Source organism: Pygocentrus nattereri, chromosome 14 (genome assembly GCF_015220715.1).
Source record: "Pygocentrus nattereri isolate fPygNat1 chromosome 14, fPygNat1.pri, whole genome shotgun sequence".
In the NCBI taxonomy this organism is placed as follows: Eukaryota; Metazoa; Chordata; class Actinopteri; order Characiformes; family Serrasalmidae; genus Pygocentrus; species Pygocentrus nattereri.
This window is the reverse complement of record NC_051224.1, coordinates 1,981,964-2,007,500: the sequence shown is the minus strand read 5'-3', so window position 1 is coordinate 2,007,500 and position 25,537 is coordinate 1,981,964. Positions and strand designations below refer to the sequence as shown.

At 43.3% G+C, this 25,537-nt stretch overlaps 1 protein-coding gene across 14 annotated transcripts in view; it reads left to right on the top strand.

The window, feature by feature from the left end:
• cep112 (centrosomal protein 112) overlaps positions 1 to 25,537 on the top strand; it is a 238,026-nt gene that overhangs the window by 76,255 nt on the left and 136,234 nt on the right. For 13 of the 14 annotated variants that reach the window (XR_005131447.1, XM_037545025.1, XM_037545026.1 and 10 more), the window contains 6 exons: positions 8 to 151; positions 11,721 to 11,875; positions 14,466 to 14,595; positions 16,231 to 16,323; positions 16,532 to 16,591; positions 17,508 to 17,587. Coding sequence is in view for 13 of the 14 variants with exons in the window: in XM_037545025.1 (XP_037400922.1) it covers positions 8 to 151; positions 11,721 to 11,875; positions 14,466 to 14,595; positions 16,231 to 16,323; positions 16,532 to 16,591; positions 17,508 to 17,587 (662 nt within the window). In the remaining variant the exon portion in view is untranslated. The remainder of the gene's footprint in view (positions 1 to 7; positions 152 to 11,720; positions 11,876 to 14,465; positions 14,596 to 16,230; positions 16,324 to 16,531; positions 16,592 to 17,507; positions 17,588 to 25,537) is intronic. The other variant, XM_037545027.1, reaches the window with a different exon arrangement.

Below are 25,537 nucleotides of genomic sequence, written 5' to 3'. Positions count from 1 at the left end.
TCGGCAGCTGCACGCAGCAGTGACCCAGATGGAGCAAGAGAAGTTTGAGCTGCAGAAACAGCACACAGACAACATACAGGAGCTGTTGGAGGACACCAGTCAGCGGCTTGCCAGGATGGAGGCGGAGTACAGCACCCAGGCGCAGGCCACCGTGAGTGAGAGCTGATGTTGCCCAAAGCGCTGTGCAGACCTATTACTGTACAGAAGATCCTCTGTAGCAGGGCTGTTTTTCCAGCACTGGTACATGTCAAGATGATTTTGCTTCGTGCTCGTGGCTTATGCTCCTCTTGTGACCTTGTAAATGTCTCGGAGGTGCTCACAAGTCACTTAATGTGGCTGGAGCACGGACCGTGTTGTGGTCTTCACTAGGACTGCGTGACATGGACAGAATACGAATATCGTTCTTATATTGCTGCAAATTGAGATTCTGGTTGACCTTCTGCAGACAGTGATTTATTGTTTTAGAGATATTAGTGTTTCATACTCGTGCATGATGGTCATGCTGACCACTGAACTCTGTCTTTTTGGATGACTTTGAAGTGAAGTGAATTCATAGGATTGTTTTTAGGTCGTTTATGCCTCTAATTCCCTCTTAGTCTCATGTAACTGGGAACCGCAAACGCCGTGAAGCCAGAAAAGAACCGATAACACGGTTCACTGCTACCAGTGTTTTTTCTCATCGGCATTACTGATGATCTCGATTTGTGCGACACTAGTTCTGATGCACCTTGCGGTACACTGAAACTGCAGCACGCAAACAGTAATGGGAGATGATGGAAGTTTAACTTGCATCATTTTGACAGAAACAGTCAACTTACAGTTTTCGTTAATGCTTCATCACAACAGCTCAGAAGAGCTCTGGGACTGTGGGAGTGTTCAGAGCACACGGTTAAACTGTGTGACTAATGCTGATGACATGCAATTATGCATTTTCATTCCTTCTTAAGATCTGTTGACAGCAGTGTGTTAGATGTTTAGTCAGTGGATGTTAGTTTTTTAGTACTAAATCAACAAAATATTGATACTTGCCGCTAAAATCAGGCAGTACTGCTTTTTGAGAAACGAGGCTCTTTTGCTGCGTAAACCAACCTTAAAGTTCAGAACCTGGGTGAAATCTTAGACTCTGAGATCTGTTCTGTCATTGGACAAATATAAAAAAGCCCAGATCCTAACAAAAACATAAAAGAGAGCTCATCACCCTGTTTTTAAAGAACTACACTGGCTGCCTTTATCTTTAAGGATATATTTAAAAGCTCTTTTATTACTTTTCAAAGCCCTAAATGGCCTTTAAGCACCTGCATATGTTCCAGCACGTGATCTGCAGATGTTGGGCTTCTGTAAAATACAGAAAACGTGAGGAGGCCTCTTCGTTATCAAGCTTTCAACTGTGGATCTCAGTTCCGCCTTTTGTTTATTGGCCGTGTTTAATTCATGTATTCAAATTAAAGTGCGTTAAGTAAGAGTTATTTTTCAAGGAAATAAATGTCAAATCCATGTAAAATCAGTGTTATTAATCTATAACTGTTATTTTTTGCCCCTTATATTGCCATTACTGTACAATATCTATAGTAGAAGAAGAAAAAAACACTGAGTTTCCACTGGTTATTATTTCAAATCATTATTTATATTATTATTATTTCAAGTTAGCAAGTTGTTATACATTATTACTTCAATGCAATATTAGTTGATGTATTTATTGCGCTCTGGAAGAATAGACAGTTTAGGCAGTTCTGTGCTGCTGTGCTAAAACGTTTGAATTTTATTTATTTTACTCATTTTTAGTAGTAAAAATTTCTAAAACTAAAAGCTTACAGCACTGTGTGAAAGTCTTAGGCACCCAAGACACATTTTCAAAATCTATTTATTTGTGTAGTTTGTGTTCATTTGCTGAGAAAAGTGTCAATAAACAAAATTTATAGAAAATGAATAATGATTTTATATATATATGTATATATATATATATATATATATATATATATATATATATATATATATATATATATATGTATATAAAAAACAGTGATTTTCTGGATGTTGGTGTGTTTGTTTACCCATCTCCAAGCCTCTCCTCCTCGAGGAAGCCCAGTATTATATGTAGTTAAAAAGCAGCTCCTGGTTTGACCAATCAGTGCTCAGTAAATTGAGCTCATGATGTAATTGATGATATTAACGTGTCTCTGTGGCGGCTGTGAAGGTGTCCAGGAAAAATATGGACCCAAGAAATTCTTGCTACTGTTTATTGTTTTTCTGTTTATTTGAATTATGAATACGACTTTATTCTAATGTATATTGTGATAAACTCACTGCTGAGGGAAACTGGTTAAAAATCTGCTTAGACGCCTAAAACCTCCACACAGCGCTGTACATCTGCGTTGTATCAGCTTATATCAGCAGGCATGTAATGAAAAATATTTGATGTCATCTGCTTGTAGTTCCAGTGTTGGTGTGTCCCTAATTATGCTGTGACGTTTTGCCGTAGGTGTAACAGCAGCAATCAAACGCAGCTTACCTGCATCATGTTATAACGTCATACGATTGTACACAGATCGGCCAAAATCAAAATGAAAAATTAGCTAATTGGCTGGTTTCAGTTGGGCCGGGTGAAATGTCGTAATAATGTTTCCAGATCGTATCTTGTGCAGCCTTGGTATTTAGCTGGAGTCGCCCGGCTTTGGTGGAAGGCAGGGCTAAAACACAACTTCACTGTGTTTTGGACACAGACTGTGATGTCATCAGCTGGAGAAGAAAGAGAAAGGTGGCATTAATTAGTTTCTGCCAATTAGAAATTAGCATTCGGCGGCTGCCGCGCAGGTAAGGGTGCAGGTGGAGGTGGGCCGGCCACAGTCTGTCAGCAAGGCTGAATTTTACGAGGCTTCAAAAGCTGCAGAGTAAAGGCCCTTCTTTAATAATTAAACGCAGTGCATTTTTAGGTAGGGCTTTGGATGAAAGGGCCTTCTGTCGTTGGAAATTAGGTTCTCCCATTCTGTTGGTTTAGGCTGACCTTCACGAGCATCTCCTCCCCACCAAAACCCACACACACTGACACCTATGCACATGCCACATGCACACACACCTCTTTGTCTTGCTCTGCTCATACTCGGCTGTTGTCAGTATGTCAGGCGAGGTGAGCGGGTGTGTGCCGTGCCCTGTTTCTGTTTGATGTCTCAATGCTACAGCCTTTGAAAGCCTTTGTTTGCCTTGCCTTCTTTCATCATTCCTTTTTCTGCCATGTTCTGGCACTATACCCATTTCATACAAAAAAAAGGCAGATCTTCAAAGCTACGTGTTGGACGTGGTGTTGCGTTAGCTATATTTTATATTTTGTCCTCTCAAGCAATTTAATTTATATAACCCATATATCGGTTGCTTAATAATGTCAGCCTGTGCTAACACACATAGCTAATCAGCCAATCACACGGCCACAACTCACTGCATTTAGGCGTGTAGAGGTGGTCAAGACGACTGGCTGAAGTGCAGACCGAGCATCAGAACGGGGAAGAAAGGGGATTTAAGGAGCTTTGAACGTGGCGTGGTTGTTGGTGCCAGACGGGCTGGTCTGAGTATTTCAGAAACTGCTGATCTGCTGGGATTTTCACGCTCAACCATCTCTAGGGTTTACAGAGAACGGTCCGAAAAAGAGGAAATATCCAGTGAGCGGTCAGTTGTGTGGATGAAAATGCCTTGTTGATGTGAGAGGTCAGAGGAGAATGGGCAGACTGGTTCCAGATGATAGAAAGACAGCAGGAACTCAAATCACCAACCAGAATCTCTGAGGAACGTTTCCAACACCTTGTTGAAAGTCTGACAAGAAGAATTAAGACAGTTCTGAAGGCAAAAGGGGGTCCAGCCTTTTACTAGCAATAGTGTACCTAATAAAGTGGCCGTTGAGTGTATATAAACATTATATATCTGTATATATATTTATCTATTATTGTGTTGTTTTTTTATTCAAAATGCAGCTCAAAGTGGATTCTTAAATCCGTCCTTTCTGTTTTTATTTGCATTTCACATACTGTCCCAACTTTTTTTGGAACTGGGTTTGTATATTTCTGTACCGAAGGTCCATAAACATGCACATTCTCAATGAGTGGACCTCTAATTATAGCCCTCCATACACAAGCTCTTCACAAATACATGATGCCTCTTCTGTCTACATTCTCCTGAAATTTTGTCTGAAATGCCAGAAGATGCACTGAGGCTGGAGATACATTGACGACTGAAGCCTAACATTTCCTTTGGGTTATTAGCAGACAGAAGTGACTCATCCCTAGACTTGTCATGTATCTGTGTGCACAACAGCACGTCCACTGTTTCAGAGCGTGTTCTTTTTCAGGTAGTCTCCTGTGTACTGCTGTCCCAGGTGAGGGTATGTGTGATCGCAGGGATAAAGATGGGCCCCTTTCTTCTCCGCCTCCTCTGAAACTAACTCTGCTCCTTCTTTGCCTGATGCCTCATTCTTGCGTTGAATGTTGAAGGACCCACATCATGGAAAATCAAATTGTCCTTGCTTTTTTTAAATCATTTAGTCTGGTGTTGTAAACATTGATTTAGTAAACATTGTTAAAGTTTTAAAATGTTCAATTCCCTCTCCAGCACGTTGGGTGTATACAGTATCTCACGGAAGTGAGTGCACCCCTCACATTTCTGCAAATATGTTATTCTGTCTTTTGATGGGACGACACTGTAGAAATGAAACTTGGATATAAGTTAAAGTGGTCAGTGTGCAGCTTGTATAGCAGTGCAGATTTACTGTCCTCTGAAAAGAACAACACACAGACATTAATGTCTAAACAGCTGGCAGCACAAGTGAGTCCACCTCACAGTGAACAGTCCACATTGTGCTCAAAGGGTCAATGTTTAGTGTGACCACCATTATGATCTAGCACTGTCTGAACCCTGTTGTGCATGGAATTCACTAAAGCTGCACAGGCTGCTACTGGAATCCTCTTCCACTCCTCAATGATTAAGATTAAGATTAAGAGACCCTTATTAGTCCCACAACGGGGAAATTTCACCTCCGCATTTAATCCATCCGTGAAGAGAAACACCATACACACACTAGTGAGCACACATACACTAGGGGGCAGTGAGCACACTTGCCCAGAACGGTGGGCAGCCCAAGCCGCAGCGCCCAGGGAGCAGTTGGGGGTTAGGTGTCTTGCTCAAGGACACCTCAGTCATGGACTGTCGGCTCGGGGGATCGAAGCCGGCGACCTTCTGGTCACGAGGCTGGATCCCTAACCTCCAGCCCATGACTGCCCCATCACAGATGATATCACGGAGCTGGTGGATGTTAGACACCTTGCGTTCCTCCTCCTTCTGCTTGAGCATGCCCCACAGGTGCTCAATTGGGTTCAGGTCTGGAGACACAGTCCATCACCAGTCCATCACCTTTACCTTCAGCAAGGCAGTTGTCATCTTGGAGGTGTGTTTGGGGTCGTTATTGAGTTGGAAAACTGCCATGCGGCGCAGATTCCCAAGGGAGGGGATCGTGCTCTGCTTCAGAACCACACAGTACATGTTGGAATGCATGTTTCCGCAAGTGAACCACAGCTCCCCAGTGCCGGCAGCACTCATGCAGCCCCAGAGGTTTCTTTCTGGGACATCAGCCATGCAGATCGAGTTGATGCATTGTGCGGCGTAGGGTCTGAGCATTGACAGGCTGACCTCCCACTTCTTCAACCTCTGCAGCAATGCTGGCAGCACTCATGAGTCTATTTTTTGAAGCCAACCTCTGGATATGACACTGAACACGTGGACTGAACTTCTTTGGTCGACCCTGGCAAGGCCTGTTCTGAGTGGAACCTGTCCTGGGAAACCGCTGGATGACCTTGGCCACCGTGCTGTAGCTCAGTTTCAGGGCGTTAGCAGTCTTCTTATAGCCTAGGCGTCTTTGTGGAGAGCAACAATTCTATTCCTCACATCCTCAGAGATTCTTTACCATGAGGTGCCGTGTTGAATATCCAGTGGTCACTATGAGTGAATTGAACCCAAAACACCAAATTTAACAGCCCTGCTCCCCATTCACACCTGGAACCCTGTAACTCTACCGAGTCACATGACACCAGGGAGGGACGACGACATGACTGGGCACAATTTTGGGCACAATTTTGGGCACAGTTTGGACGCGTCCACTGTGAGATGGACTCACTTGTGTTGCCAGCTATTTAGACATTAATGTCTGTGTGTTGACTTCTTTTCAGAGGGCAGTAAATCTGCACTGCTATACAAGCTGCACACTGACCACTTGAAGTTATATCCAAGTTTCGTTTCTATAGCGTCGTCCCATCAAAAGATAGAATAAAATTGGATATAATTTTTTATGGCGTCATGAAAAAATAAATGTTTAGACATACCCTGACCAGTCATTTCATTAAGCACACCTACCTTCCTGCCTTATATCTGTGCTTATTGTCCATTTTATCAGCTCCACTTATCATAATAGGTTCACTTTGTAGGTCTACAATTACAGACTGTCGTTCATCTGTTTCTCTGCATACTGTTAGCCCACTTTCACCCTCTTCTTCAGTGGTCAGAACCTTCATAGGACCACCACAGAGCAGATACTATTTAGGTGGTGGATAATTCTTTACACTGCAGTGACACTGAAGTGGTGGTGGCATGTTAATGTGTGTTGTGCTGGTACAAGTGGATCAGACACAGCAGTGCTGCTGGAATTTTGGACTCTACTCCTAATTATTGCTTTTAGATGTTTCAGCCACGTTCATTGCTAACAAGTAGATACAATCAGACTATAGAAATTAGGCAGTAGAGTGAGTCGTGCTGAAAAGTTCAGCCATTTTATATGTGGCACTATCATAGGATGACACCTTTCAGCTCATTACATTTCTGCGCTGCTAGAGCTGCTTTAGACAACTGTAAGTGCTGCTATTGTTAAATGAAAAAGTAACCCATGCAAACTCACATTGTAGAGATGCCAAATGTTGGAGTTCTGCCCTTTTGGATCTGCCTCAGTCAGCTACGGATCGAGGAGCAACAACAGCTTAGCCACAAAGCGGCAGGCCACGCAAACTGAAGAGTGTAGCTCATAAAAAAAATTCCAAACTGCCTCTGAGAGCAACACCGGCACAATGAAATGTTTTTCATGGCTGTGAGCAGCTGAACGCAAGGCTATGATCACTGTGCGCAACGCCAAGCATTGACTTTGTGTGTAACAAAGCCCCACTGGACTTTGGAGTGGTGTAAAAGTGATGAATCATTCTTCACTATCTGGCAGTCTCGTAGTTGAATCTGGGTTTGGTGGATGCCAGGAGAATGCTACCTACAGGGATGCTTAATGCTAACATTAATAGCATTGTGTGATATGAAGAAGGATAATGGTATCGGGCTGTTTATCAGGCTGTGAGCTCGGCCCACAGAAGGGTAACGTTGAGGCTTCTGAAAAGACATTTCAGACAGTTATATGCTTTACAACTATTGTGATGAATTGGAGTGTCAGTTGCGAGCCTACTCATCCCGCCTCAGTGCCAGATGTTACAAATGCTTTTTTCATTGTTTGGCCACAAATTCATGTAGACACACTCCAAAATTCTGTGGATATCCTTCCCAGAAGATTGGAGGCTGTAAAAAGAAGACCAACTGCCTGTTAATAGCCGTGCTTTTGGAATGAGAATTCAAACAAGCATATATAGATGTCCTGGTTAGGTGTCCACATACTTTTGGCCATACCGTGTAGTATTGGTTAGTATATTCCCCCCACCCTCTATGCCATGGTAAAAGTCAAAATCTTTGACATTTTCAAGGTGGACGTACGTCGGTGTACTAAGATGGCCAGAGATTTTGGGATAATGTTATAATATGGTGAATATGGCTTGATATGGCCAGGAACGAATAAGAGACAGAAGGTTAATTTTGAGTTCAAATTAAGTTTAAAAATTTGCTTGAAGATTCACTGCAAACTGTGTAATGTAGACGTAAGTAGTGTTAATCCCAGTTTAGGAAAGCAGAAGTGTCTCAGTAGATGCACTGGATTTAAATAGATCAGAACTGAGGTCTGAATTATTATCATAAATACTGTGGGGCTTAACTTTAAAGTAATTCAGTAGAATGGTCCATATAAACCATGCGAAAATCATAAGTTGCTCACAGAGAATAAAGAAAAATAGGGTGTGGGCCTTTAGGAGTTTGTCCAATTTTGGCAAAATAAACTTACATTTATAATGAATGATATTATACATCCATCCATCCATCCATCCTCTAAGCCGCTTCTCCGTCAGGGTTGCGGGGGGATGCTGGGGCCTATCCCAGCAGTCTTTGGGCGGAAGGCAGGATACACCCTGGACAGGTCGCCAGTCCATCGCAGGGCAGACAGACACACAAACAGCCACTCACACCTAGGGGCAATTTAGCATGTCCAATTGGCCTGACAGCATGTCTTTGGACTGTGGGAGGAAACCGGAGAACCCGGAGGAAACCCACGCAGACACGGGGAGAACATGCAAACTCCACACAGAGAGGACCCCGGTCGCCCGGCCGGGGAATCAAACCCAGGCTCTCCTCGCTGTGAGGCGACAGCGCTACCCACCACGCCGGGATAGGGATAGGGATAGGGATACGGATACGGATACGGATAGGGATAGGGATAGGGATAGGGATAGGGATAGGGATAGGGATAGGGATAGGGATAGGGATAGGGATAGGGATAGGGATAGGGATAGGGATAGGGATACGGATACGGATACGGATACGGATACATTGAAATTAAATTATATTAAATGATACTTTAAGTTTGGAGTGTGTGGCTCATAATTGCAGGATTCATTAAGACCAACATTAGCAAGTTTAAGGCCAGGCTTCTGCTCAGCTGCCAGTGGTTTGTCTGTGTTATCAAAGGCAGGGGCTCCTGTGTTAATTGGCAACACACCTGATGCTCCGAACTTGCCGTTCTTTAGCTCATGCCACATTTCTCGCTGGGTGCGAACAAACGGTCGTTCTGCACATTTCCAACACTGCCACTGTCCGTGAATCATCTCCTTTCAACACGGGCCACTTTCATCAGCTGGGCTGTGTATCTTAAATCGGTAGGCTGTCATCACGTATATCAACCTGCATTCCAGCTGCCATGCAAGGGACGGTGGCTTCCATTAAGGATGAGACCAGAAGAGCGGATGTGTGTGTGCTTGCATCTGCATCTGTAAGGCCTCATTTTCTCATAGCAGTTTCTGGTTCAGCCTCCACGCATGCTGTGCAGGCTACATTTGTCTTTACCCCAAAGGTAATGAGCTAAGGCATGTTTGGTATCCAAAGTCTGCTCCCTTAGTTCTGCACTGGAGCTAAGAGGGTGACGTAGCTACCTGGTAATGGAAGCTTATATCCACCTATATTACAAAATTTTCAGAAGTCTGTTTAAAGGTTTGGTACAATGATGTGGTGGGTTATGAGCTTCCATTGCTTGTTCGTTTCTAGGCATGAACTATGATTTTCTGGGCTGATGCTAATTTCAGTCGACAAGGAAACTACTAACCAATAAATGGAGCCAATATACACTCACCGGCCACTTTATTAGGTTCAGAACTGCCTTCATTCTTCGTGGCAGACTTTCAACAAGGTGTTGGAAACGTTCCTCAGAGATTCTGGTTGGTTATTTGAGTTCCTGCTGCCTTTCTATCATCTGGAACCAGTCTGCCCGTTCTCCTCTGACCTCTCACATCAACAAGGCGTTTTCATCCACACAACTGACCGCTCACTGGATGTTTCCTCTTTTTCGGACCGTTCTCTGTAAACCCTAGATATGGTTGTGCGTGAATTTCGCTCCACTGTGTACTTGTACTGAGAGGGAATGACAATAAAAGCCTCTAGACTTGAGTTGTTTATTTAACAGTTGTTGCTGCGTTGGTTGTCCGACGTTTAATGAATGGTGGACTAAAACTCGTGTGCTTTAGTTGATGACACTGTAAGACACAGTTTTGAGAGGATATGATGGCACAAGACTGACATAAACAAGGAGCCAAATAGCAAATAGCTACATGACTGGACTTCCAACCGAACAGTTCTGTGGCAATGAGTAAGGCTAGTGAACTGCATCCATGTGGAAATGCCATACTCAGAGCTGGTACAGTGGTAAAGAAGCTATTATGTACTCCTTTAAGATGAAGTGACCCTTATTAGTCCCACAAACGGGGAAATTTCACCTCCACATCTAACCCGTCCATGAAGTGAAACACCACATACACACTAGTGAGTATGCACACACACACCAGGGGGCAGTGAGCACACTTGCCCGGAACGGGGGGCAGGCCTATCCACAGCGCCCGGGGAGCAGTTGGGGGTTAGGTGTCTTGCTCAAGGACACCTCAGTCATGGACTGTCCGCTCTGGGGATCGAACCGGTGACCTGGTTCCCTGACCTCCAGCCCACAACTGCCCAACATGTTTACACCTGACAGATTTATCTGCTCAGAAAAGGGATTAAAGCACAGCTCACATTACAAAACATTCTTCTGCATGCGTGCAATTCCGCATTTCCACCAGAGAAAAAAAAAAATAGGCTAGATTTGCACAACCACTTATCCTCCTGGGTCGCAGCGGATGCTGGAGCCAATCCCAGCACTCCTTGGGTGTAAGGCAGGAAACATCCCGGACAGGTTGCCATCAGACCTGGAGGAAACCCACACAGACATGTGGTGATCATACAAAGTCCTCATATAAAAGATCCCGGTCGCCTGGCCCAGGTCCTTCATGGTCCAGGTTTCAACCAATCTGTAAGGTGTGGGCAGGGCTACAGGTGAGTGGATTGGTTGACATTGAGCCAAGTGTTTTTATTTTTTGGGGTTTTGTGTTGTAGCATAATTCGTAAAAACCTCTGTCTACATTGGCCTCGTAACTCCAGGGCAAAACTGTGAAGCAAACTTTGGACACCAGACCCTTTTAATTCAATTTGCACTGAGGAGAAAAACTGCCTAAACTTGATTTGGTCTGTAGCTTAAATAATTGAGAGACTATTATGACTATTCTTTCTGGTTTTCAGGGAATCTGAGCCCTGGCCTGTTTTTCTTTTCTATGCTGTACCGACGAAGGTTTTTTATGTTACAAAATAGCACAAGATCTCAGAGACTGACCGAAAGACAAGTAACATGTTGAGGGGCACTCTGGCTTTAGAGAACTTTTCGCTTTTGACTTGCTTTCCCCCGCCCAAGGTTTCTCGGGAGGTTGCAACACATTTAGATGTGCTGCGCAACAAAGACTTCACTGATCTATCAGACGGGAGACTGCTTAAAAGCTACTCTTAGATCAGCTCTCACCTCAGCAGAGCACTTTGAAGGCCACACAAGCGGGAGGGTGAGCTGTTTGGGCCTACACGGCCCGAGGAGTTGAGAAAGGCCTGGGCGGCACCACAAGACTCCCTGGCTTTGGTTCAGACTTACTCTTGCTGAAATACTCGACCCACACTATCACATCTACACAAAAATTCTCTTTTAAGAGCCGGTTGGGTTTTCTGTGGATTGCACCATAGACAAAATCAGTGTTGTCATCCATAAAGTTGTAGTGCCAAGAGCCTGATCCAAAAAAGTGTGTAGTAACACTTGGTCCTAAAGGTTATACCTTTTACTTCAGACATCTTAGGTTGAAATTTGATGTCTGCCTTGATGTATTTATGCTTGTGTTGCACCTCTGTGTACTGAAAGTTGTTGTGGCTACTTTGTGGAGTTTGTTAGGTCAGGAAGACTGTGGCCTCTCTTATATCTCCCACTGTTTGTGCAGGAGCAGACTGTGCGGGAGCTGGAGGCAAGGGTAAAGCAGCTTTCAGTGGAGGTGGAGAATGGGAACCTGCTCAGGCAGAAGGTCACGCAGGAGAAGGCCGAGCTAGAGATCCACATTGCTGCCATCGGTGCTGAGTTACAGGAGGCCAACCGCAGGTACCACCACGAAGCAACAGACATGTAGGAAGAGAGCTAGACTGAGTTCACATGGACGTGGAGAAGAAGAATGTCCTGACATTCATTTGAACAGCTACATTTCCACCCATTATAAAAAACATTTTAATGCTTCAAAGGTGCCGATATAGACCATGAAACGGAACTTGTCAGGAGTATTTAAGGAATGTTGGCACAACGTATTTTGTGCTCAACTTTAGAGGAAAACTGTGTTGCGAGAATGTATGTTGGAAGTGTTTTTATTACCCCAAATAACACATTTCTGCATAAATTTAGTGTCATGTGAAGGATCTCCCTCATGTGCCTCTTACAGCAAATGCAAGGTAGAGAGGCCTAGCCGGACTGAAGAGACGGGTACGTTATTCTGAAGGAATGCTGCCACTTTTTAGCACAGAGACAGAATCACAGAGGCAGAAGTCCAGAAAAGGCTACCGCTCTAAACAGCTCTGTATGGCGGAGAAACCATAGAAAATCTAATATGCTAAGCAGAATTTCTTATCAGTAGGTTTTGGGGAAGTCAGGGAAGCCAAAGGCAGCATGCATGAAATTTGAGATGGATGCTTGAAATGAAACTTTTTATTGATAAACTAAAACTTACACGACAGCAGGTTTTGAATAAAACAGCACTATTACATTTTTATTGCTAGAATTCTGTTTAATGGAAAGAAGCTGCCGGAAAGCAAGGAACAGATTTTTAATTCCTCACATGCAGTTTGCTAATGTGAAACAAATCAAAACGTCTGTTTCAGATTCTTTAAAGTATCCCCGCCTTGCAGCTTATTTATGGCATATTTTTCTGACAGGCTTAAAGTTACTTCAAACTTGTTAGCAACTGAATACTCTATTTTACACAGTGGTGGACAGTAACTGAGTAACTGAGTAAATGTAATTAGTTTCTGTACTTTAGTATTTTTGGTGTATCTGTACTGAAGTTTCTCCGTTCTGGGCGACTTTCTCCTTTCACTCCACTACATTTCAGAGTCTAATATCCGACTTTTTCCTCCTACATTTTGAGAAATCTGTCGTTCCTTTTGGTTTCTGTTTGTATAAAAACGTCACATGTCAAAACGAAAGAAGCGCAAAGCCAGAGCACCAATCAGGGCCCAGCGGTCACTTTGTTTAGAGCTGGTTTTGACCTGTTGGTCATACCGACCCAGTGCAGCACGCGGTTCAATGTCAGCGCAGCAGCGTAAAACTTTGGGAGAGTCTGTTCAACATAAATGATGAACTAACCTAACTTTGTGTAAATAGAGCTCAATATAGAAATATGTCCACATATGCAGTTTATATTTACCTTCAGTGTTTTGTGCTTCTGATCATTTTAATAGACGTCAGCGTCACTAATTAATGACCTTCTATTAAAAGACTGGTTTACCAAGAGAGACGCTGGAGGACTTTCACCTGAAATGAGTTCATGAAGCCAGTCTGGTTATAAAAATGATAACAGGCCATCAGAGCCAGAATTACTCTTTTAGTACTTTTACTTTATACTTAAGTACATTTGAAGGGAAATACTTTAGTACTTTTACTCAAGTGGAGGTCTAAAGGGAGGAACTTCTACTTTTACTGGAGTGATATTTTACCTTGGGTGTCTGTACTTTAACTCAAGTACATGATTTGTGTACTTCGTCCAGCTCTGATTTTACATGTAAGTCAATGTAAGATAGTTTTAAAATGCAAATTTTGGCGTCAACTACACTTTTTGTTGTAGAAAACAAAACCTCCAGCCCACATCTGGGGGGCAGTCTTGCCCCTTGCCCGACAGTCCATGACTGAAGTGCCCTTGAGCAAGACACCTAACCCCCAATTGCTCCCCAGGCACCGTGGGTAGGGCTGCCCACTGCTCCCGGCAAGTGTGCTCACTGCCCCCTAGTGCGTGTTCACTAGCGTGCATGTCTGGGTCCGGGTGTTTCACTGCACGGCGGGATTAAATGCAGAGGTCTAATTTCACAGTGTGCAAAACAAACACAGAGCAATGGTTGTAAATTATATTCTAATTCTAAATAAATTTCAGTTATTGAAAGTGTAAGCCTTTCAGTTTAAATGACTTTCAGAATGTTAAACACACAGTAAATACTGTGCAAAATACAAGTGAAAAAACAAGCCTAAAACAGTAACACAGATTTCTTGTTTTCAGAACGCTGCTATATTGCGTGCGGGTTAGAAGAACAGAGGTTTGGTTCCAGATCACATAGTTCAAATTCACAACTTGGGAGAGGTTTGGAAATGGCTACAATACATTGACCTCAGAGCTGGGCGATATGGCCAGAAATGTTATCACGATGAACACAATTTATATCGCTCGATATCGATAAATGTCAAATCATTATTTCTATAAGTTTGAAGGTTAACAAACCAGTCTGGTTAACTGGTTAACAAACCAGTCACTGATGCAAGAGGCTTGGTAAAGTTTTGATGGTGTTGTTTGTTCGAATTGTAGTGTTAATTCTTTGGTTTTAATAAAATAAACCTACGTAAGGTACAAGGTGAAGCAAAAGGCATTTATTTTAACCTCGACATCCAAGACTTTGGATCAATTCGGTGGAATGATCCACATTTCTGTGTACTTCAGGAATGTGTCTCTGCTGAGAGAGAAGGAGCTGCAGAGTGAACAGCACGAGGAGACGCTGCAGAAACTCCACGCCAAACACGACGCAGATATGAGCCACTTCCAGCAGGAGCATGCTCTGTCTGCAGCCAAGGTAGCTACCACAGATTCAACTCGGCTGACCAGTATAACCATTTATTAAATCACCTCTTTAAACGTTTCACATAAGGTGTGGTTATTCAAATATGTCGTTTTCAGATCTCGTCGTTTCACCTACTGTTTTTTTTTCTCGAGTGTAGGAATGTACAGTTTGAAATATGCATAAAACGCAAAGATCAGGTGCTGAATCAGCCACATAATCAGCCTATTTGCCAGTTCTAGGTGCTATTCCAAATCTGTTAGTTTGAAAATACAGATAATTGAATAGAACGAATGGTTAAAATGCTCAGCCTTAGGCATTTGTTTTATTTATGCACTTAATAAAAATAATCAAAAAAAAAAAAAAATACTGAGGCAAAGACACAAACAGTGATAGCAGGTGGATAAATGCTTAATCTTTGTCAAATTAAATGAATACGCAATACGTTTGATGAAAGTTTGGTTGTAGTATTTAATCATGTTTAATTTGGTCATGAAACTTAAATTTACGTTGTAAAAAAGAGCAAAATTGCAGACGGACTTCGCTGTCTTAGGTCATGGTGTCTGTGGCCAGTTAGCCTGATGCCTTTTTGCCTGAGGCCGTTTCACTTGCTGTCAAATTGTACGAGCCTGTGTTTTTCTCAAAACCCAAAGCTGTTTCATCATATATCTGAAAAGCTGACTCGGTGGTCTGAGGACGACCTAAAGCATAGACCGTCCTATAGGCAGCTTTATGTAGGGGCGTGATATCTTTCTCCCACAACAACACACAGTGTCTGTGTTTACATGGAAACATTGTCGCCAATCCATTTGAATACATTCCGAATACAGATTCAGACTGAGGTGTTTATGCTCACTCTACTCAGCAATCTGATGAAAATCTTCGTTTACGTGCTCACTACAAGTAATCTGATGCAAAATGACGTGCATGCGTGGAGAACCACTTAGAGTAAACGTTACCGTGACAACCAGCATCACGTGAGTCTAGTCAGAGTGAGATGAGCAGCAGTGAGCAGTGATTGTGTTTCTAACTGCTTTAAAATGACGTCAGACTCAGGAAAACGTCCTTCACGTGTCTTCATTAAAGAAGGCCGAGAGGAAGACGTCGTGTTCTGAGACGCATAAGCTGGACGTCCGTCCCGCCGCCGTCTTTTAAAGATCAGAGCGTGAACTTCGTCTCCTCTGCAGTCCAGTTTCTGCTGGTATAAACTTTTGCCAGAGCCGGTTTGTGAGTTCTCTGCTTTTGCAGTGACACGAACGCACATGCGCAGAACGCACTCACGTGTTCCGATTGGAATGTAATCAAATTCAGGCGTTTAACTTTATTATTCTTCTATTTAACGGATTATTTACAGGATTATCCACCTCGTTCAATCGGATTGAAGTTGTATTCCGAATGTTTACATGGACGTATTCTATTCCAGTTGAGCTATTAGCCGGATTATTAATGGATTATTAGGTTGCATGTAAGCGTAGCTAGTGTCTCCCTCAAGCGTGTTCAAGCAACAACAGGCTAAAGTACAATAAATGTGGTATTATGCTCATATCTATTAACCGTCATCAGGCACAGGACAGTTATTATGAATGTAGGGAATGTATGTTTGATGATAATGATTTAAATGTGGTGGTATCTGCTGGGTTGGATTGTTAGGCTTCTGAAGTGATTGAGGATCTGGAGCAAATGGTGGCTCAGCTCAAACAGCAGCTGCAGGACAGCGAGCACCGACGGCACAAACAGCTCAGGGTGAGTTTCTCCATCTACTTGTCTGCTGACTTTGTTCTAAGGTAGCCTAAGAAATCCACCTGCCTGTTTTTTCCTTCTGTCCAGTAACTTTATCCACTTAAAGATCAGTTTACTGTAGTTTTGGATCAGCTACATGCGGTGGAAATAAAAGTTTGATAGCCTGTGTGACTCAGAGATATCAACTTAAATTTGATTTTGGTTCCTCCAGGAGCTGGAAAATAAGATGCAGCAAGAGACAAAGGAACTCCAACACAGCAGTGAGATAAAGGTGATTGTTCTGTTATGAAACTCGATTTTCTGTTTAAGTCTAGACAGGGCTTCAGCTTTCTGTCATGAGCAGATGTCTCAGTCTTTCATAGTAAAAACTGGGATTGTGTGACTGACAGGCCAGTTTTCAGTACTTCTGTGTACCATGATGGAGGCTTGTAGCTAGAAAGACTATTCTAAATGTACCAATGTTAGCATGCTTTTTTGTTGGCCCTGACTTGGTCTTTCTTTAAACCAAAGCAATATTACCTTGCCCAAGCAGTTTTAAGTTAGAGATAAAAAGCATTTGCTCCTCTTTATTTTAATGGATTTGCACCTTGAGGTTGTAAAGTCTAGAGGTGATTACTGGGTACTGCATGTGTTAAAGCAGGGCAACCTGTTGGGGTGCCAGGGGTTACCTGAAATGAAAGGGGAGCTGCACGATTATTCCTTGTGTCCGGAGCCTACTTGATTGCTTTGGCCACTTTTGAACATTTAACGGGGCCTCCTGCAAGCCGTGCCTTTCAAGACTCTTCAAAGCAATTACGCTGTCATAAAAAATGCAAAAAAAAAGAAAAAAGAAAGGAAGCTGTCCTAATGAATTGGGCCGGCACAATCAGGCGGAGATTGAGTTTTAAGATCAGGGCGACAACACCTGGGCCACAGCCGGTCAATCCCACCTTCAAAGTCTGGAGCGAGGCCATAAAGGTGGATGGTGTGAGGGGCACATCTGCACAGCTGGAGCCATATACCACTGCAGGCAGTGAGGCAGGGGCTGGGCAGGGATGACCCCTGGCCTGGAGGAGATAGAGGAAACAGAGGAGTCTGCAGAACGAGCTGGTGGGCTAAACCGAGGCCCAGCTGTGCGGAGGGGGCGTAGAATGGGTGGGATCTGTTAGGATGTGCTGAGTAATTGATGTCTTTGCTGTCCCTTGCAGGTGCAGGCTCTGCAGGCCGAGCTGGAGAAGGAAAGGTCCGAGGCCAGGAGGAAGGCCCGCAAATTAGAGGATGCACTCAGGTGAGCAGACACATGCTAACGAAGAATAACAATCCCGCAAATGAGAGCATGCGAACGGTGAATAAAAGCTAGCTGACTAAAGGCCCTCTCCTGTAAAGCTAATATATTGGAGATACTTGTTTTACATTGGACAGCGATGATATGGTGTCTTAATCCATGTATATCCCTTATAGTATCCAGAAGAACCCGCTGACCATAATGTTCAGTACCGTTTCTAACTGCTGAAGTTGCATTGTTCTTTACTAACCCAGCTGAGCTAGAATGCAAACAATGCTGTGGTCTGGACTGTGATTCGTGGTCGCAGTCTGTGGAAGTGGCTCAGCTCAACGCCCCGTTATGGGAAAGGCCATCTTTTGGACCTCAGCATGGCCCTCAGATGTGGCGTTAGTGCGGGGTTACCGCCCGCGCTCTCTGAGCCTACTCCCCGCCACAGGAATGCGGCAGGAGACGTGGTAGTGACCAGGCTGCGTTTGAAGGAGCGTACCATGTTATTTTGCCAGACTGATGTCGAGCTCTCCCGCTGTCCGCCTGGCCCTTGGCATACCTGTGTCCATTCTCTTAGCTGTTAGCAAGGAGGAGAGAAGAACCCCCATCCCAGCTTCAAATCCAACTTGAGGAGCTCACAGCCTAGAATCTGCAGAGCTTTCCCACTGGTCCAGAATCTCGCATGCTGGCTGAAAGAATGATGTAAGCCTGGCTTTGTTTGCGCCGATGACTTCACTGTTTACTGTCTGTGTGTTTGTTTGGCCCCTGGCTGTGGCATATCACACTTCACTGGCAGTAACTTAATTAGGCTGCTATCATTAACTTCTGCATCTTGCCGATGGACCGGTCATCCTGTACTGCCCTGTATTTTGGAGTTGAAGTTTCCTGTGGACCTCCTGTAAATATGACCAGGTCAGTTTACTCTTGAGATTTGTTCTGTTTGGTCTGAACAGACATATTCTACACTCCAAAGGTCTGGAAGCAAGACTACCGTTGTACAAATAAACATTTTTACTTTTTTCAGAGATCATGAGCCACATCAGTGTAAAACTGTTTTGTTATTTTGTTTCACTGCTGGTGAACATCGTCTTCTAACTCAATGGAAAAACCTTCTAATAGAATATAAAGCAACGGAAAAAATCTCAGCATCTCTCGAAAACAAATCTCACGAATACGAAAAAACACGGTCAACACTTAACGGCGTTCTGCGACCACCTTAACTTCCAACGGCTTTTAGACTTACCTATGGTGCCTCTACCTGAATGTTCCAGGTCTCTCACACACACACACACACACACACACAAACACACGCACACAAACACACGCACACACACACAATGAAATTTATATGGCAGGTATAACAAATAGCTAAAGCCCAATTCATTCTCTGAGGGTACAAATATAAAATTTTTTTTCTCTTTTCCTTTTTTTCTTTTTGTTGTTTTACATGTTTTGTATTTTTCTTTTATATATTTTTATTATTTTTTTCTCCATTTTTTTCCCTCCTTTATTCCCCTTTGTAATTTTTGTTTGCTTGTATGTTTGCAATTTGTTGTCCTCCCTCTACACGATGGCAAGAAAGAAAGTTACTATACCAAAATATTGTCTGGTAATGATGTTTTGATGCTTGGTTAAATTCCTATTTAGTCTCTGATGCTCATCACCACTGTTGGTGTAGTCATCCCTGGTTAAACGTAATTTTACGTACATGATCCGGGATTGCAAGACTTGACGTGTGACTTCTGCCAGAAAACAAAAGCTTAAAAACCAGTGCGAAGCCCTGGGTGCCATGGCTATACTATAGTCAGTCAGCATGCAGTCGGAAATGCCCACTCAGTCCTGGTCAGGCAGAGATAATGACATTTTGCAGATTCTGACTTTGTAAAATGATCATCTGCACATATCTTTAGGGTCATTGACACATATTTAGTATTTAGCAAATTTAGAGAGATATTTTTTTAACTTACATACACATTTTAGTGTATATCTAAGGTATGTACTAGACTGAGGTCAGTTGCTCTAATAACTGACATGCATTACCACATTACCAGGCCGTATACAGATTAGGAGACTGCTAATGGAATAAGGTTGGGTTCTGCACCATTAAACGCAGAGCTTACACGCTCTAAATGATCCAAGCCACAGACAAACACTGCAACACGCCTTTTAAAATACAGCTGTAGCCCAGGGCATAGGAGGTAACTAAACACTAAAACCATTTGCCTATACTTGTTAGTTGCTCACTATAATGTATATCTTTAATACAAATGCTGTTATAATCAGTGATTTCTGTGGTCAGTTCATTTTAAACATGCTGAAGGTAGGATGTGGGTCCTGCTGGAAATCACTTGCGTAATTCAGGAGTTGAAGTGTTGTCAGACATGTGCCTTATTTGCGCTACCATAGTTTAATAACCTGGTAGACGTTAATAGATCTTTAGGCAGTCTAGTTTCTAGAAAGTCTGGGGGAGAAAGAAAATGACGATATACAATGGCAGTGGGCGGGGGGGGGGCGGGGGGGTGTAATTAGTAAGTGATTGAAATTAGGCGTTTGGCATTGATTTGCATTCAGTTTCTTAAATGTCCTGGCATTCACGTTTTGTGTTCCATAGAGTAAATCGTTTCCTGCCTACTGGCGATGACTTAAAGGCGTACATTTGGCTGAATGAAAGGCAGCGTGTTATCGGACACCCATTCTGGTCCTGCCGCAGAGAACACATCTGCAGTCACAAACAGATTAGGAGAAATAAATTAGCCCATGCCAGGAACACACAACACAGGTGCTGGTTTAGCGTGGGCGCTAATTAAGCAGTCATCAGGCTAATGATTGCCCAGGCTCACACCCTCCCCTGCTACCTGCCTGCCTCTGACCAGCTTTAAAGTCAGTCCAGGACTTCAAAGAACCGGCCAAGCGCACACATCAAATGTGCAGCGCCTGATAGCAGAGATGTGAGGATGAGTGGAGAAATTTAAACGAGATGGAACTGCATGAAGCGCAGTTTGCTTGCCGTATTAGCAGATGGACTAGCATGTTGGAAAAGGTGTGTGTGTGTGTGTGTGTGTGTGTGTGTGTGTGTGTATGTGTATATATATATATATATATATATATATATATATATATATATATATATACAGAGCTTCCAAGTAGTATTCAACCCCTTGCACATACGTTAGAGCCTTTAAACTTTGAACAAGAGCAGCATTTATTAACAGATGCCTAAATATTACAAACAAAAAATATAAGTTGCTCAATTACATTACAACACATTTAAACGTAAAAATTAGGATCCGTCATTATTCAACCCCTAGGTTTAATATTTTGTTGAATTTATTGCAGTTACAGCTATTAATCTTTTTTTTATAACACCTGATCAGGCTGGCGCAGGTAATCTTGGCCCACTCCTCCATGCAGATCTTCTCCAAGTTGTCTAGGTTTTTGGGCATATCTCGTGGACTTTGATCTTGAGCTCCTTCCACAAGTTTTCAACTGGATTAAGGTCAGGAGACTGACTAAGCCACTGCAACACCTTGATCTTTTCCCTCTTAAACCAGGCCTCGGTTTCCGTGGCCGTGTGCTTGGGGCCGTTGTCCTGTCAGAAGATGAAATGACGACCCATCTTAAGATCCTTGATGGAAGAGCGGAGGTTTTTGACCAAGATCTCCAGGTAGGCTGTGCTATCCATTTTCATGTGGATGTGGACCAGATGGCCAGACCCCTTGGCTAAGAAGCAGCCCCACAGCATGATGCTGCGACCACCATGCTTGACTGTAGGGATGGTATTCTTTGGGACGTATGCAGTGCCATCCTCTCTCCAAATGCAAGGGTGTGGTTGGCACCAAAGACCTTGATCTTGGTCTCATCAGATCAGAGAACCTTGAACCAGTCTGTCTCAGAGTCTTCCAAGGGATCATGAGCAAATTTCAGATGGGCCTTGACATGACGCTTTGAAAGTAAAGGTACCTTACGGGTTCGCCTGGAGCGGAGACCATTGCAGTGGTATTTATTGAAACCAATGTCCCCACCGCCATGAGATCTTCCCGGAGCTCCCTCCTTGTTGTCCTTGGGTCAGCCTTGACCATTTGGACGAGCCTGGCCTCGACACGGGAGGAAACTTTGAAAGGCTGTCCAAGCCGTGGAAGATTAACAGTAGTTCCATAACATTTTTACATTTACATTTACAGCATTTAGCAGACGCTCTTATCCTGAGCGACTTACAAGAAGTGCTTTGTCAATCTAGAGAAAGTATCTTTGCTAGTTACCAACAGCTTAGAGAAAAAGACAGTCCTGAGCTCAGATACTGCTAGAAACACAGTCACTGCAGACACCAAGAGAAAAAGAAACAGAGTTGAACGTAGAACTCTGTGCCATTCAATGCAATACAATAACAATAACAAACAATACAATAAACTACAATACACAGTGAAGTACAATAAAAATAAGTGCAGCTTATAATTCAGTGCTGATTTAAGTGCTGTGTAAAGAGACGGTCTTCAGTCTACGTTTGAAGACCGCAAGAGACTCTGCTGTTCGGACAGCCAGTGGGAGTTCATTCCACCACCTGGGCTCCAGTACAGAGAACATTCTCGACGCTTGTCTTCCGTGCACCTTGAAGGATGGCGGGTCAAGCCGAGCCGTACTTGAAGGGCTCGTGGTTCAGTTTGAGATTTCACCAATGCCGTCAAGTAGGTAGGGGCTGGTCCATTTTTGGCTTTGTAGGCCAGCATTAGGGTTTTAAACCTGATGCAGCTGCAGGAAGCCAGTGAAGGGAGCGCAGCAGTGGGGTGACGTGGCTGAACTTGGGCAGATTGGAGACGAGCGGTGCTGCCGCATTCTGGATGAGTTGCAGAGGCTTGATGGTCTGCATGGGAAGACCACCCAAGAGTGGCTTGCAGTAGTCAAGCCTTGAGATAACAAGAGACTGCACTAGCACCTGGGTGGCCTCTCGGGTGAGGAAGGGTCGGATCCTTCGGATGTTGTACAGGAGAAACCTACATGACCGAGTCAGGTTCGCGATGTGAGTCGAAAACGATAACTGGCCATCCAGAGTCACACCAAGACTTCTTGCCTCTACAGATGGACCAATCAGGGAGTTCTCGATTGAGATGGCAAGATCATGATGAGGACCTGTAATCGCAGGGATGAATATCAGCTCAGTCTTGCTGGGATTGAGCTTCAGGTGGTGGGCTGCCATCCATGTAGAGATGTCAGACAGGCATGCCGAGATGCGACTGGAAACCTGTGTGTCAGAGGGAGAGAAAGAAAACATTATTTGAGTGTCATCAGCATAACAGTGATGAGAGAAGCCATGAGAAGATATTACATCACCAAGAGAGCTAGTGTAAAGAGAAAAGAGAAGAGGACCCAGGACCGAGCCTTGGGGGACACCAGTGGAGAGCCTGCATGGAGAGGATGTGAACCCTCTCCATGTTACCTGATAAGAGCGATCCTCCAGATAGGACTTGAACCACCTCCACGCATAACCAGTGATTCCGAGGTTGTTGAGGATGTCCAGAAGGATCGTATGGTTGACTGTGTCAAAAGCTGCAGAGAGATCAAGAAGGATCAGGACAGATGACAATTTGACATAAGCCTTCCACTTCCAGATGATGCTCCCAACGGTGGAGACAGGAAGCCCAACTCCTTGGAAAGGGTTTTGTACCCCTTGCCATCCCTAAACAATTTTGTCTCTGATGGCCTTGGAATGCTCCTTAGCCTTTCCCGTGTTGAAGTGCTGTTGATTGGGAAGGGGCTTTTATAGTCAGAAAAGGTGTGAAAAAGAGATTCCAAACATGTGAAGCTCATTGTTCTTAATACTTCAAATTCTTCTTATTACTTGAGGGAACCAAACAGAATTCTGGTGGTTTGAGGGGTTTAATAATAATTGACCCTCTGGTAAAGTTTGCAAAATTAAAAAAAAAATTGCTGCAGTGCATTTCATGTGTTGAGGCCCATCTACTGTCCAAATTTCACAATGCTGTTAACTCCAAATGTGTCAACCTGCAAAATCTGCAGGTGGTTGAATATTACTTGAAGGTGTGTGTGTGTGTGTGTGTGTGTGTGTGTGTGTGTGTGTGTTGAACCAAAAACCTTTTCATTTAACCACCTGGTATTTTTTCATCATACCAATCAAACCAGGGAATTACATGAAGGGATCCTCTTTTTTTCATGACGCAGTCGGACTTTTTCTTTTTTTCTTTTTTTGTTTGTTTGTTTTTTTTTTAATCATTCAATCCTGCTGACTCTCCTCTGTCTTTATCAGGCTTTGATCAGTTAGCCATGCATCTTTGTTATCGTACTCTAGTTGCACTCGTATGGAAAGCTGGCACGGCACATTTGAGTATTGTGCTTTCTAAATAAGTTTTTCACAGTAAGGAATGAACTTGAAACTGGAAACTGACCGGGTGATTGACAGGACACCGGACATGTCATGTCCTTTTTTTTTTTGTTTTGATCGTCATTATCACTGCCCAGTAGAGAATTGCAAAGCCATGTTCGGAGCTTTTTTAATGTAAATGTTCAGCTGGCAAAGACTTGTTGCAACTGGTTCTACGTCTAACCACACAGGCTCCGGATCTCATGCGGCAGGGGCAAAATATCGATTTTTATATAAGCAACTTACAGAGACTTTGTTTCCAGTATCTCAGGTTTATAAATAGTTCAGCCAAAAGTGGAGTGCATAAAATATATGCAAATATTACAACTCACCCCACATGCAGAGTTAAGTGCAACAGACTGTGAGGCTAGTTGTAACAGTTGCTAAACTGTCCGGAATATTGATGCAAGGTACAGTTCATTCCATACTGTTCTGTGTGGTTTGAACAAGACAAACTTTCCACCCTAAATAAATGAAAATGACCAAAATCAATAAGCACAATAAATATGATTATTGAAAGAAGTGCGGCAAATTAGTTTAGACTAGAACAGCAAATACCAACAGTCAGATTTAATGTATTTTAATTACATCACATCTGTAACAGGTTTTTGCTGAATCTGTGCAAAAACACTTTCAGAAGAAGCAGCTGTTTTGTTTTCTATGTGAGGAATATGGACCTCTCTCATTGTGTGTTCTAGGAGGCTTAATTGTACCGCCCTGTTAAAACTAACCCTGATCGGAGGGGATTGGCTTTAGCTTGGCCAGCTCTAATTGCGGGTTATTTGCAGCGCTATGTTCGAGTCACCAATAGGCAAGTACATTTAAATAAAAAAAAAAAGGAGATTCTTATAAAAAGTCCTAACTTGTAACTTGATGCTGTAACTTAAAACGGAGCTAGAGTTATGTTTGTATGTTTATTGGTGGTGTAGCTCATTCTCATATTTTAGTTTGTGTGCTAGACGAGGGAGTGTGATTTTGCATAGTTAAATTAAGTGGTACTTTATTAGTCCCACAAACGGGGAAATTCCACCATCCGTGAAGTGAAACACCACATACACACAAGTGAATACACACACACTAGGGGGCAGCGAGCACACTTGCCCGGAGCGGTGGGCAGCCCTATCCACGGTGCCCGGGGAGCAGTTGGGGGTTAGGTGTCTTGCTCAAGGACACCTCAGTCATGTGGGATTGAACCGGCAACCTTCTGGTCACAGGGCCAGTTCCCTCCTCCAGCCCACGACTGCCCCCAATTTTCTCTCATGAAAAAATGTTTCTTGCTTATGTGTCACTGGACTTTTGTGTGAATGTACTGCATCATATTAACAGTACAGCCAATGTTAGCTATGTTAATATATCTATGCGGGCATTGAAGGAATTGATGGCCACTTTGGCTTGTATTTTAATAATCACATACACTAAACAAGGAAAACTATTAAATCCCTAATCACCTTTATTTGTATGACAAATGTGAAGTAAGATTTCATGGTTGTGACAGCCCTAGTCGACAATATTGTAGGACAGCCAGATCAGACTTGTTCTAGTCTTTGTTTACACTTTTAATAAAATATATTTAGTACACCACATCCCCACCT